This window comes from Protopterus annectens, chromosome 4.part0, assembly GCF_019279795.1.
Source record: "Protopterus annectens isolate FY-2018-M chromosome 4.part0, PAN1.0, whole genome shotgun sequence".
Lineage (NCBI taxonomy): Eukaryota > Metazoa > Chordata > Ceratodontiformes > Protopteridae > Protopterus > Protopterus annectens.
The window spans coordinates 252,197,435-252,212,426 of NC_056733.1; the positions used below are offsets into that span (position 1 = coordinate 252,197,435).

At 44.0% G+C, this 14,992-nt stretch overlaps 1 protein-coding gene across 1 annotated transcript in view; it reads right to left on the reverse strand.

Annotated features, from left to right (window-relative positions):
- Positions 1–14,992, reverse strand: part of MORC2 (MORC family CW-type zinc finger 2) — a 1,452,408-nt gene that overhangs the window by 429,354 nt on the left and 1,008,062 nt on the right. Inside the window, exon 19 of the mRNA XM_044068246.1 lies at positions 6,019–6,390. Within this exon, the coding sequence (XP_043924181.1) occupies positions 6,019–6,390 (372 nt within the window). The remainder of the gene's footprint in view (positions 1–6,018; positions 6,391–14,992) is intronic.

Sequence of the window (14,992 nt, forward strand, 5' to 3'; positions counted from 1 at the left end):
CATCTTCTTCAACTTTCTAATCTAAAAGTCCGCGTTTGTGCTTTTCCCACCTTTCCTTAACTAGTCTAGCCCAGATACAGATTTACTGTATCCAGGACTGTAAGTAAGCTTCTGAGAGGTGCCAAAATCTGCTCTTCAATTTTTTCCATTACATCTGCTAGTTCACTCCTCTTCTGCACTTTTACTAGCTTATTAGTCTAGCACTTTACCATACCAGACTTTTTGTAGCAATTATTGTAGCACACAAAAATGCTACCAGCAGCAAACATTCTACAAGGAAACAGCTCCAGTGTTTATTATTAATGCCCACTCCTCCAAACATGTCTAAAGGTCAGTTCCCTGTGCTTTCTCCTATTAACCTGGTAAACTTGGACATCCTGAGGCAATGTAGCAACTGCCTCATGTACACAGACAACCCTCTCCTCATCTCCCAACACTCAGACTTGCAAGAGATGTACTTGTATATCCAAACTGGAAGCCATGAACTCTCCAGCCAAGACCTTAATAGCTGGTCAAGGGAGAAGGTCAACACTTGCACCGCATGGAACACAGCCTCCTGAACACACACCAGCACTGCCTTCACCTAAAAACACAAACCACACACCCAACTTTGCGGATGCACTCAATAAAAATCTACCTAAACAGCAGAGACCGCCAAGGCAGAAATGGACTCTACCACCACCACACAACACTAATCATAAGACACACAACTCTCCTAAAGCAGTGTGCCACTCAACCAAAGCCCCTAAGGCAAAACAGCATGCCCAGCACACTAGTCATAGGCAACTCGATAGTGAGGCACGCTGATGTCCCACTCACTAGGTTGAATAAGGAGAAAGTAACAGCTGCCGGTCAGGTGCCAGGATCCACCACATAATGCACACACACAGGTCCCTCAACAACAGGTACAAATATGACTCTGTCATTGTACATGTGGGTGTGAATGACCTGTGAATGACCTCCCTGGATTACATGAAGACAGACATAGAGGAGCTCTCGGATTATGTAGCCCAGGCAGGTATGACCCTAGCCCTGGGCAGCATCCTACCATCACTCAGAATGATACCCAGTACAAGCAGAAACGGATTGATTTCAACAACTGGCAAAGTTTCTAGTGTCACTCTAAGGGGATCCAGTATCTGCCTGAGATGACATGACTGACGGACCTCAATGCTTTGCCAGAGATGGCCTGCATCTGTCATCCCTGGTCTTCCGGATACTGGCCAAGGCTCTTGCCACCCCTATAGTGCCTTTTTAGGAGTTGTTCCAAAGACCAAATTACCACAACAGCTACAAACAAATGTAATCAGAGGGTCATGATGCTCAATGTTAATTCTCAAAATGCACTCGCTCGAAGCACTCCTTAAAATGGAGAACATCGACATTTGTGCTGGAACAGAGACCTGGTTCAAGGCAGCAGAAAGCACCCCTGCACTACCAGGCTATAACTCATTCCGCACCTTTCAGCCCCAGAACTTGGACCGAAGCTCCAAAGGCAGTGGTGTTTCCATATTCATAAAGGATGCGCACACTGCCAGACTGGTAGCCCAACATAACACATCAGAGATACTTCAGGTGCAGCTAACACTGGGTAAGACAACAATTCAGGTCATAGCCTGTTATAGGTCCCCAACTATGTCCTAAGACTCTCACTCCATGTTCCTAAGCACCCTGAAGAATATTAGGGTCCAAACTAACACTCTCATACTGGGTGACTTCAACTACCCCTCCATTAACTGGGAAAACTACTCATGTACCAATACACTTGCCCAACGTTTCCTGGAATTCATTAATTCCAATGACCTGGACCAGCTCGTTCTTACCACCACTAGAGGTAGCAACATCCTTGACCTGGTCATTACTAGCATGGGCGACTGTTGCTCTACACCAATAGTCAACTCCTCCCTGGTAAGATCCACCACAAACTAATCACCTTAACCCCCCCCCCCCCCACACACACACAAAGGTAACCACCATGAAAAACTTCTCCAAAGCTAACTCTGGGTTCCTAAAAACAGAGGTGGCTAACTTCATGACACCCATGCAAATGGAGAATAGTTGCATGACCGCTGAATCATACACCAATGCACTGTACGAAGACATACACAAATGCATGGATCTCACCATACCCAATAGAACAAAGACGCTCTCCTCCAAAACAAGGAAGCCAATCTGGTGGTCCCTTGCCATAAACAAACTCTACAACAGGAGGAGGAAACTGATGCAGAATAATTTGAAGTCCCAAGACTGGAAAAACTCCCTTATCAACCTCAACAAAAAGTTGAGATCCCTCATCAAATTCTCTAAATCTAGCTATGAAAACAGAATTCCAGCATATAGTAAAGACAACCACAAGGCCTTCTATAGTTATGCAAAGAATCTCCACGGCAATACTCAGATGTAATCTGAGCTACTGCACAATGGTACCACCTACATCGAGCCAAAAGATATTGCCAATATACTGGCAGACACCATTCAGTGGCAAATTTACCCCCAGGACTAATCACAATACCAAGTAGATTGCCAGGCACCCAGTATTACTGCTGCACAGATTAAAACAGCACTGTCCAAGGCCAAGAATACAGCTTCTATGAGAACTGACAATATCCCTGGCTGTGTTCTACATGAACTGCAGAGTGAACTGTCAACTCACCTGTGTGCCCTGATCAATCACAGCCTCACCTCAGGCTTTGTCCCTTCCGAATGGCGCACTGCTACAGTCATTCCTCTCCACAAAGGAGGAGCGACTACAGACCCTGGAAACTATCACCCCATTAGCCTGACTAGTCTGATATGCAAAGCTATGGAACGCATCACCATGGACCTAATAAACAAGGATACAAGGAATCTCCAAACTCTGGATCCTACACAGTTTGGTTATGTGAAGAGTAGATCATGCCTGCTCAACTTGGTTGACTTCTTTGAATCAGTCACCAGAGCTGTGGATGAAGGCAAGGTGGTTCGCTACACAGCCTACCTTGATCTGACCAAGGCCTTTGATACCACTCCCCACTCAGGAATCATAGAAAAACTCAGTAAGCTAGACATCAACCCCTATATCACTAGGTGGGTTGCAAACTAGCTCACAGATAGAACCCACAGTGTGAAAGTAGCTGACTCCAAGTCAAACTGCTGACAAGTTACGAGTGGAGTCCCACAGGGATCAGTTCTGGGTCTTCTCCTGTTTGGTATCTACTTCTCAGGCCAACACAAGGACTCTGGCTGACAAAGTTCGCAGATGATTGCAAGTTGGGAGCCATTATTAACTCCCCAAGTGATGTTGACATCCCACAGAAAGGCCTCAGTGAGACTGACTGGTGTCAGAAGCATGGCCTTAAGCTCAATGCCAAAAAATGTGGAGTCATCCCCCTTTGGGAAAAACCCAGTTCCCATGAATTACCACATCAATGGTAGTAGACTGAACACACAAGGGTTTTATAAGAGATCTGGCAACACAGGTCAACAGCAACCTCTCTTTTGACCACCACAATGCCACTGCGGTCAAAGTCCTTCTATGTGGCACATCTCATTACTAAGGGTTTTGCATCCAGGAAGAAGGAGGTCATCGTCTCCCTCTACTCTTCCCTCATTAGGTCAGAGTACAATGCCCCATTTGGCATGTACCTCACTAGACACCTGCAACAACTGGAGAGGCTGCAAAAGTACCTCACAAAGAGGATCCTAGGCCTTAAACACTTGTCCTATACGGACAAACTCAAAAAACTCCAACTATTCTGTGACTCATATCGCCTACTTAGAGGTGATCTCTGCTTGACTTACAAAGCCATGTCTGACCCAGCTCTGTTAGAAATGCTACATCTAAAGAAATCCCAATCCCTCCGCCCCACACACTCCAGAGACCTCACCCTCATTACCACAATCAACAGAACGTGTTGGAAGGCAAGGTTGATAACCCAGAGAATGCCCATGCCATGGAATAGGCTTCTCATACAGGTCAGAGAGAGAACCTCACTGGCCCTCCAAGAGAAATCTTGATGAGTGGATGGGAAACAGAAAATTCACCCTGGGATCACTCCAGTGGCTCTACTCGACAGAGGCACTGGGAACTAAGGTCGGGTGGCACAATGCCAGGGTAATCCTACGAGCTAGGCTTGTAAAGGCTCCAGGGCCATTAGCCTAGTACACACCTTTGGGTTTCATACATTTTTTGGCTCTTCAACAACTGTGGCCTTGCTAGTAGTACCCTGAGAATGGAAGCTGACAATACTGTCATGCGAGTTCTTCACATCATCTACCATATCTGAATTTTTTCCTTTGGGAGGGTCAGTCTGCCAAATCTGGCATCCACTATTGCCTGACAAAAGGTCGACGCTGAGGCAGGGTTAATGCAAGACTTCTGAAGGCTGACAGAAGGTTTCGAGAGATCCCCAAGCTGACTGGACTGCGTGTAATTTAGGGAGCGGAGATATGGCTTGTTGGAGCAAGTTGTCCACATTGCCCAACTGTGAATTTCCCTAATCAAGGAAAGCGAAGACCATCACTAAACATTCTGAAAACTCTCTTGAAGCAGTGGACAGCCCAAGTAACAGAGGTAGACTGACAATGATCCTTTCCTGATATAAATCTGCTGAACAGTCTGTGCTATCTGAATGGAAATGCATAGGTAGTAGCCATCAAAGTCCAAAGTAAATGTGAAGGCATCCACCAACGGCAAGAAGAAAAGGCTCTGCAAGTTAAACGCCTCATTTTTTTTTCACTTCAGGAAGTCATTTAATCTGGTTTACAAAGACTGGCTTTTTTTCCTTCAGGGAAAGTAAATAAAATGAACATGCCAAACTCTAAAGAAAACAGCTAAAGACAAAGTCACACAGAGTCATAAGGAAACAGTTTTCTTAATATTAAGCCAGTATTTTTACTCTTCAGATTTTAGAAGCATGTTTAAATGCTCTGCACTGCTCTCACTTTTCTTTACAAACTACAACAGATCAAATTCTCTTTGTAACTAATAAACATTAATAAAAAAGAAAAATATTTCTCCCAAAACAAGAAATGTATGCTGCTGCATGTTTAATACTGCTTCAAGTGATTGGGAGATTTGCAATTCTTGAAATGCAAGGACAACTAACACAAACATGTGTTAAACTGGGACATAAAAGACAGAAAAGCATGTGTGCACATCAACACAAGCCTTCTTTGATGCAGGACAGGAATAAAAGAAGCCTGGTCTTGCAGTGTAGGTAAAATGAAAATCTAAGTAAAGCGGGATAACAAATTATGCAATACACTGTTACAGTGGCTACTTCTGAAGATCTAATTTACCTGGTTCGATCCTCAGCTGGGGTGCCTTCTGTGCGGAGTCTGCATGTCCTCCCTGTGGTCTCGTGGGTTTCCTCCGGGTGCTCCGGTTTCCTCCCACATCCCAAAGACATGCTGTAGGTGGACTGGACACTCTAAATTGGCCATAGGTGTGAGTGTGTGTGCCTTCTGTGGAAGGTTGGGCGCTGGGCTGGCAACTTGACACCGTAAAACTCCACTGCCAATCACAAGCGGACAGGTGATCTGCTGTGGCGACCTCTAACCGGGAAAAAGCCAAAAGAAAAATGGTGCAGTGGTTAAGGTGTTTGCCTTTCAATCATAAGGTGCAAGGTTTGATTCTCACCACTGGCACAGGCTTTTTACAAATTGAAGGTATATATATTTGGGGGGGGAGGGGGCCTAATGTTAAAGGGGCCTTACAAACACAACAGGCAGGGGGGTTTGGGTTCTCACAAGGGGAAATATTTATGAAAAATGGCTCGCAAGGGCAGGCAGTTAGCTTAGTACTTACCTATATGAAAATGAACTATGAAGAAGAAGCCAAGCTGAGACATTCTTACTTTGCAGTTAATGACTGTATGGAAGCAACCTATACAATATTAAATGATTGAATAAAAGCAATATATAGCATTCTGAAATTGATAAAAACAAATTACATGCTTTCACAAGCTCCTAGAAAAATCTTGCACAAGGAATTTTTTTCAAACAATGGAAAATGTATGAAATACTTTGCTTACTTACCTGGACACGTACTGGCATTTTCTTCTTCTGGACTGGAAGTTTTGGACTCTTCAACGGCTGAACAACCTCACGTGGACTTCTTGTTGGCTGAGGTGCAGGAGGCTTCACGGGAACTGTCTTAGCAGCAGGTTTAGGTGGGGAAACCACCTGCTTAGTAACCACTGGAACTGAATGTACCTTTCTTGACGTGCCAGAATCCTCTTTCCTTGCAGGAATATTGAAAGGTTTAACTATACTTGGTGATGGGCGGAGTGAAGGCAAGCTTTTTAACTGGGCAGGTGCAGTCTGTGGAGGCCGAGTGGGGGCATTTTTTAGTTCTGGTGGTAAAGGGGGTGAACGGGGTCGTGAAATTTTAGCCAAAGGTGGAAGATCCTAAATGAGAAACAAGAAAAATATGAGATTTACCTTAAGGCAAACTCAATGCTAAAACTACTTAAATTTAAAAAAATCATTAAAGCATCAACCTCCTTCCATTAAAACTTTATTCAACATTTGGTGCTACTCCAAAGTAATATAAAAAAAAAATAGTTAAGAATCAACCCATTACCCCAAACATTTTAAACAACTCTAGCTTCACTTTTATAATCTGAAATGTCCCTAACAGTACTGATAAAAATGAATTAAACATACTCATTACCAACAATGTCTCAGCTAACTCTAAGTGCCCTAGTCAATTCTAATAATTTTTCTCTCTCTAGTCTTCCAGTTAAGTCTTTTACACTTACACACACACGCACACGCACACACGCACACACGCGCGCACACACACACACACACACACACACACACACACACACACACACACACACACACACACACACACACACACGCGCACACACGCACACACACACACACACACACACACACACACACACAGTGGCGTAAGGTTTTGCTCCCACTCAGAACATGACTGCATGACAAACATACAGAAATGGTGGTCACCAAATAAAGAGGAGTCTGTGACTTTCTTCCTTCAAAATATAGGTCTCTACATGCACAAAAGCAACAGCTACTTGCCATCTCAGTTCCCAGAGGAAGAAAGTCGAAGGCCAAATGTTTTGTTTGTTAAATTTTTCCTTAGCAGTTTGCTTGTGCTCCTCCAGAGGTTTTTCGCGGCTCTGCTCAGAGATACCAACACACCTCTCATCCACTTGATCATATAAAATTTACCTATCACTATGGACGGACAATTTCAAACAGTTTCTGTAGTCAGCCTGGTCGACATGGAAATCCGGAGGCAGTGTAACGACTGCCTCATGTTCACAGACAACCCTTTACTCCTAGTCCACACAAGCACAATGTATGAGAAATGCAAATATATTAAGAACCTTGAATCCATGCTCTCACACACACCAATCAGTACATATGACAATGAGCAGGTTTGCCAGCATGCACACCTCACCTCCTACTCCACCCGAACCTACATCACATATACCTATATATGCAGAGGTCCTCACCAGAAACGTACCTAAACACCAGAGACCTCCCAAATTCAGGGACACTACACATAATAGTTCAGCTGCAGAACGCATTACACGTAATAGCTTGTGCACCAGTGACTCACCAATCAAACCTTTAAGGTAAAACACAAAATCAAACATATTAGTCATAGATGATTCCAACATGAGACACACTGATGTCTCCCTCACCAGGCTGGGTAAGGAAAAGGTCAAGGTCAGCTGTCTGTCAGGCGCCAGGATACGCCATATCATACATGCGCTTCAAGCCTCTCAACAACAGGTACTGTTATGACTCCATCATAGACCATGTTGGTGTGAACTATTTGAGATGTACCTCTCTGGACTACATGAAGAGACATGACTGAGCTCTCGGACAGTGCATCTCAGACAGGTATTTCCCTAGGCTTAGGCAGCATTTTACCTCACCAAGGATGACACCTCAAAACAAACAGAAAATGACTGACTTCAATAATTGGCTTAGCTTCTGGTGTCATTCTAAGGGGATCCACTATCTGTCAGCCTGGGATGACATGACAACAGACCTCAATGCTTTGCCAGAGATGGTCTTCATCTACCACCTCTGGGATTTTGGCTACTGGTAAGGCTCTTGCCACCCCATACTGCCTTTTTTAGGCAATGTCTCAAGGACAAAATTTCCCAACATAAAAACTCCATCTAAAAACAGCTTCAAGGTTATGCTGATAAAACACTAGGAGTCTAAACATGAAACTGCACTCACTGGTTGTCCTCACCTTAGAAGACGCAGACATTTGTGTAGTCATGGAGACCTGGTTCAAGGCTGTGGAGAGCTTCCCAGCCATATGGGGTTGCACCTTCTTCCACAAGTTCAGACCTCAAACTGAAGGTGTGAAAAAGTACAGTTGTGTACACTTACCATAAATGTAGATGTTCGAGTGTATTCACTGTTGCAGTCATTACATTTGGGTAATCTGCTGGCAGGTTGCCCTCAGTCAACCTGAATTCCAAAGTCTTGGGTCCTGCTTCTGTTGCTGTCGCCTCTTCCATGACATCAGGTCGTCAGGGGTATAAAACATGCAGCCGACGCAATTTTCTTTAGTTTTTCTTGCCCTGATGACAGGTGCCCCGAAAAAGGTAGCAAAAAAAAAAAAAAAAAAAAAAAAAATATATATATATATATATATACACACATATACATGCATCAATATAAACTTTACCTTCATCTACAAGCAAATGCACCACATAGGTTGTAGAAGATAGTGAAGGAAAGAAACTCCAGAATGACAGGGGGATGGCGGGAGGGCATCCTGGACTGCAACAGTGAATACACTCTAATATCTACATTTATGGTAAGTGTACACAACTGTAATATGTTCTTCGTGTTTCACTGTTGTAGTCATTACATTTGGGTAGAATCCCAAAGCTATGGTTGGGAGGCTGGAGCTAAACAGCATTAGGAGCAGCTATAAAGCCCTGCAGAACTGCGCCCTGGATTTAGAGTAGAGAAGCAAATGATAATGCTTTGTAAAGGTGTGAACAGAACTCCAAGTAGCAGCCTCTAGAATGTCTTTGGTTGGTACACCCCTTAGAAAGACTGCTGAAGTAGCTACAGCTCTGGTGGAATGAGACAATGCCCTTGGGCACAGGTTTACCATGGTGTAAGTAGCAGAAACGGATGCAGTGGCTTATCCACTTTGAAATTGTCTGCTTTGATATAGCCATGCCTTCTGATCATGCAGCATATGTCACTAGTAATTGCTCAGTTTTTCTTAGAGCTTTAGTCCTGCTTAAGTAGAATCTTAGCTGTCTGTGTACGTCCAAGGAATGCAGAATTCTCTCCCCCTTGTTCTGCGGATTTGGATAAAAGCTTGGCAGATGAATTGTTTGGTTAAGAGCCACACTGGAAACCACCTTAGGCATAAAAGTAGGATTTGTCCTCAGAGATGCCCTGTCTGGGTAAAATATAATAAAAGTCTCTACAGCCATGAGAACCTGCAGCTCAAACTCTTCTTGCTGAAGTAATTGCTAGTAGCAGAGCTGTTTTCCATGATAAGAACTTTATATCAGCGGTAAAAGCTGGTTCAAATGGAGGCAGGGAGAGCTTTTCCAGCACATAACTGAGGTCCCATGCAGGCAGTGGTAATCTTCTAGGAGGCCTTAAATTTTTGGCTCCTCTACGATACTGCTTTAGTAAAGGATGAGAAAAGATTGGGGGCTCTGTATTGTAATGAGCCAAAATAGCAGAGGCATGGATTTTAATTGATGAGAAAGATAGGCCTTTGTCAAGCATCTCAGTTAAGTATTGCAATATCTGAGGAATATTTGGTTCTGCTGTATCAGTTCCTTGTGCTTGATTCCAAGCACCGAATCTCTTCCATTTGTCAGCATAAGATTTTCTAGTACTAGGCCTTCTGGCTTCCAAAATGACATCCATCACAGCTTTACTGAGGAGCTGTTTGTATGATTACATGATCAGCCATGCTGCCAGGTTCAGAGTCTGCAGTTGATTGTGCAAGATCTGACTGTTTTGCTGGGACAGTAGTTGTGGTCTTTGAGGCAAGGTCCAAGCTGAGTATTGAGACAAGTTCCTTAGGATTGAGTACCAGTATTGGCGGGGCCAGTCCGGGGCAATTAGTATCATCTTTGGTTTTTCTTGTCTGACTTTTAGGAGGACCTTGGGGGAGAAGAGGCAGAGGCGGAAAGGCGTAAACTGACTATCCTTTTCCAACTGAAGGATAGGGCATCCACTTTCCATGCTTGTCTGTGATAAGTCCTTGTGCAGAATTTTTTCAGTTGAGAAGTTTGAGGAGAAGCAAATAGATCTATGCCTGGGCTCCCCCATTTCTCTGTTATCATGCTGAAGACTTGTGAATTTAGTTTCCACTCGTGAAGATCCATAAGGTTTCTGCTTAAATAGTCTGCCAGAGTGTATTGTTTTCCTGGCAGGAATTGAGTTTGAAGATATATTTGGTAGGTCAAAGCAGTGTCCCACAGTGCCATGGCTAATCTGCATAGGGGGTAGGAGTGTGTGCCCCCTTGCTTATTTATATACCACATGACTGTGGTGTTGTCAGTGTCTTTATCAGTAGCTGTCCTGGATGAAGTAAGTCCTCGAAGGCCGTTAAGGCATTTTGAACAGCTAGCATCTCTTTCTGGTTGATATGTAGATGCATTTGTTTTGGTGACCATATGCCCTGAATGCATCTTCCTGCCATGTGGGCCCCCCAGGCATAATCTGATGCGTCTGTTATGGTTTGGCTGGCAGGGGGTAGAGTGAATGGCCGTCCCATGTTTTGGTGACATGCCTTTGCCCACCATATAACCTACTGTTGCAGGCAGGGAATGAGAGGAATCATGGTTTCCAGACTGTGAGAATGTTGACTCCATAAACTTTTTAGGTACCATTGAAGTTTCCTCATATGCAGTCTTGCATATGGAATCAGTAGGATGCAGGATGCCATGAAGTCCAGAGCCTGCAGAAATTGTCTTGTAGAAGCCTGCGTTTTTGTTGCCAGTAGTTTGAAGTAAGTAGTCAGTTGCCTTTGCTCGTCTGGAGTGAGGTAAGCCATCTGGGCAGTTGTATTCAAGCTTGCACCCAGGAATGTTATCTTTTGAGAGGGTACCAGTTGTGATTTCTTTTCGTTTATTGTGTACCCTAGGCATGTTAGAAGCCTTTTCGCAAACGCCAGGTGTCGAAGAAGAGTGTCCTTGTTCTCTGCTTGAATGAGACAGTCGTCCAAGTAAGGATATATTTGTATACTTTTTTGTCTGCAAAATGCAATTACTGGTGCCAGGCACTTTGTAAAGACCCAGGGCATAGTAGATAAGCCAAAGGGCAGTGCAGAGAATTGGTAATGCATTAAGCCAGCCTTGAATCTAAGGTATCTTCTGCACGATTGTCTCATTGGGACATGCAGGTATGCCTCTTTTAGGTCTAAAGTCACCAGCCAAGCATTCTTGCCCAGCATGGGCAGAAGCTGTTGCAAAGTCAGCATTTTGATTTTTGGAATGTCCAGGTATGTGTTCAAAATCGATAAATCCAGTATTGGCCGCCAGGCCTTGTCCTTTCTGGGTACCAAGAACAGTCTTGAGTAAAAACCTTGTCCTTTTTCCTGTTCTGGTACTGTCTGAATGGCTCCCATATCCACGAGTGACGTAAACTCTTTCTGTGCCTCTGCCCATTGATTTTTTGGCAGATCTGGCCAACCATTTGCCATTGGCAGTGTGTGGAAATGGAATCTGTATCCCTGTGATACGATGTTTAGTACCCACTTGTCCTGGGTTATTAACTGCCAATTTTGAGCAAAAAGTGCTAATTTTCCCCCATGGGTGCTGCCAAAAGATAAGTACTTGGTGCAGGCAGAGGGAAGTCATTGGGATTGCTTTCTGTAGGTTTGCGCTTTATCTCCTCCAGATTTGGAGGTGGAAGCGCCCCATTGCTTTGACCTGTATGAATCTTGCGCCTGGTATCTAGAACCCTTAGGGCGTCTGGATTTGCCCCTTTGAGCTCTGTCTGACACAGGAAAGGACCAATTTTTTGTAGGCCAGTGTCTACTGAATCTTGGTGGCTGCATTTGTAAGAAGTCTTTAACAGTTTGCATAGACTTAGCTTTGTCTTCCACTTTCTTTAAAACCTCTTCTGCCTTAATACCAAACAGAGAATCATGCTGTAAAGGAGCATCTAGCAATTTAGCTTTAACATGATCAGGCAAATGTTGTTCCTTTAACCAGGCATGCCTCCTAATCACCGATCCAGTAACTGCGGCCCTGCAAGAGGCCACTAAGGAATCAAAACCACATTGCAAAATATGCTTTTCCAACTTGTTCAGCTGTATGCAATAATTCCTGCAATTCTTTATTTTCTGCACATTCTGAAATCAACATAATTTTCTGTTTCAGCAATCCCTTAACATTTTGTCGGTACTTAAGCATATGAAATTGACAGTTTAAGGCCCCGATTGCCAAGGGTGCAGATGTATAAACCTTTTTTCCTCATCTGCCCAGTGCCCTTGAAACTCTGCCAGAGGGGGTAGGATTTTTTGCTGTTGAGGCCTTAACTCCCTTTGGACCCTGTGAAATAGTTTCAGGATCAGCAGCAGGGTTTCTAAATAAAAATTTATGCGAGTCAGGGACCCTGTAATATCTGTCAGGCTTACGGAATAGATTCCTCAGCATCAGAATCCTCATAGGGAGGCATAGATAATTCCTGATCAGAAGAAATAGAAACCTGAAGATTCATAATCAGTGTCTTGCCTAGGCTCTTATCAGGAGGTGGACGGGTACCCCTGATCAAGGTAATAAGGTCTTCAGGCATTTTGATCATCTGTTTTTTAGGCATAGAGGCCTGTGCACGTGGCTCATGCGTCAGATTTTTAGTTTTAGAAGTTGTTTTAGCCTTTGGTTTTGCAGCTTTCGTCGGTTTGATATACAAATGTTGAGGTCTGAATACACCCACAGAAGTCTTTGCCTGCTCAGCGGCTCCGGACCCATCCAAGGGAGATACATCCGTCGGTCCAATAACTTGAGTATCTTGCGGCATGCCAGATTCCACATGGGTGTCGGCAGAGGCCTGCGACTCGAAGGTCGCGGGTTATCAGGGGGTTGCAAAAGCGCCTCACCGAGTACTGGCAAACCGGCGACTGGCTTAGAAGCTTCATCGTCGGTTTTGGATCTCGACTGCCTTTCTCTGTCCTTTTCTTTGCGTTTTTTTATGTACTCCGGTAGTCGGATTACTATCAGATGACATTTCTGGGTAGTTAAATCTGTTTCCAAAATACTTTGACGCAATAATACACAGACGCTTAATAGTGCGTTGATTAAATCTAGCACAAAACTGACAGCCAGGCACGTTGTGATCAAGGCCTAGGCAAGGAATACAGTATAAATGGAAATCCTTATGAGGTATTTGCTTTCCACAAGTAATACAATTATTAACTTTTTCTGACATCGGTAAAAAGCAATAAAAAAGTTTCCCCAACGGGGTACTTAGCTTTAGTGAAGACTTCGGTTCTGAAACTCAAACTCGAATATTTCAGTAGTCGGCCGACCGGCACTTGCGAAATGCTTCTGCTTCGGGCACCACGCGGCAAGAAAGACTAAAGAAAATTACGTCGGCTGCAAGTTTTATACCCCTGACGACCTGACGTCATGGAAGAGGAGACAGCAACCGACGCAGGACCCAAGACTTTGGAATTCAGGCCGACTGAGGACAACCTGCCAGCAGATTACCCAAATGTAATGACTGCAACAGTGAAACACGAAGAACATCTAAAGGAGGCAGTGTATAGTACAGTTTTGTACCTACCATAAATGTAGATGTCCGAACTGGATAGCATCTGCAGTCATAACAAGTGGGTTGTCCTGTCGTCAGGCAGCCCTTCAGTCGGCCGCATTCCAAAGTCCGGTCCGCCTCGGGCTGATGTCGCTGTTGGTCTTCGGTATAAAGGCACCAGCCAACGCCATTTTCCTCAGTGTTTCTTGCCCCAGATGCCAGTAGCCCTCTTGCAGGCTAAAATTTGGATAGATGCCAATGTTTCCAAATAGATAGAGGTAAACACAACAATAAGCATGTATGTACATATATACAAACAAATACACCATAAAAGACTCCCCCAACAGCTAGCTATTAGAAGGGTAAACACCCTAGGAGTACCACAGAGGGAAGGAGGGAGGGTTTTGACTGCAGATGCTATCCAGTTCGACATCTACATTTATGGTAGGTACAAAACTGTACTATGTCCTTCATGGATATAGAGGCAAATTATAATGCTTTAGAATGAGGTCTTATGTTCTGTGGAATTGGTTTTCCATGGAAGGAGTAACAGAATCGTATGCAATTTCCTATCCATTTGGTGATTGTCTGTTTGGAAATAGCTTTTCCTTCCCTTCCTGTTGCATAGGCTACAAAAAGTTGGTCAGTCTTTCTGCTATTTTTTGTTCTGTCCAAGTAGTAGCGTAGCTGTCTATGTACATCCAAGGTATGCAGTATTCTTTCCCCTCTGTTTTGTGGGTTGGGAAAGAAGGTAGGTAGGTGGATTGCCTGGTTTAAAGACACTCTGGATACCACCTTGGGCATAAATGTAGGATTAGTCCTCATGGACACTCTATCTTGGTGGAAGATTAGAAGGGTTGCACTGCCATTAAGGCCTGTAGTTCTGAAACCCTCCTTGCTGAAGTAATTGCCAGTAGGAAAGCAGTTTTCCATGACAGGTGTTGTAGGTCTGCTGTTGCTGCTGGTTCAAAGGGTGATAGTGTCAACTTTTCTAGCACAAAGTTTAAATCCCAAGCTGGTAATGGTGGTTTCCTTGGAGGTTTTACATTCTTGATTCCTCTGAGGAACTGCCTGAGCAAAGGGTGAAAAACAGGTGGATCAAAGCTGTATTCTGCTGAAATAGCTGATGCATGTATCTTGATGGAGGAGTAGGACAGGCCTGAATGAAGAAGTTCGCCAGATACTCCAGAATGTTAGGCATATCTATGTTTGACACATCTTTTCCTCTTCCATCCAGATCTAGATGACAAACCTTTTCCATTTT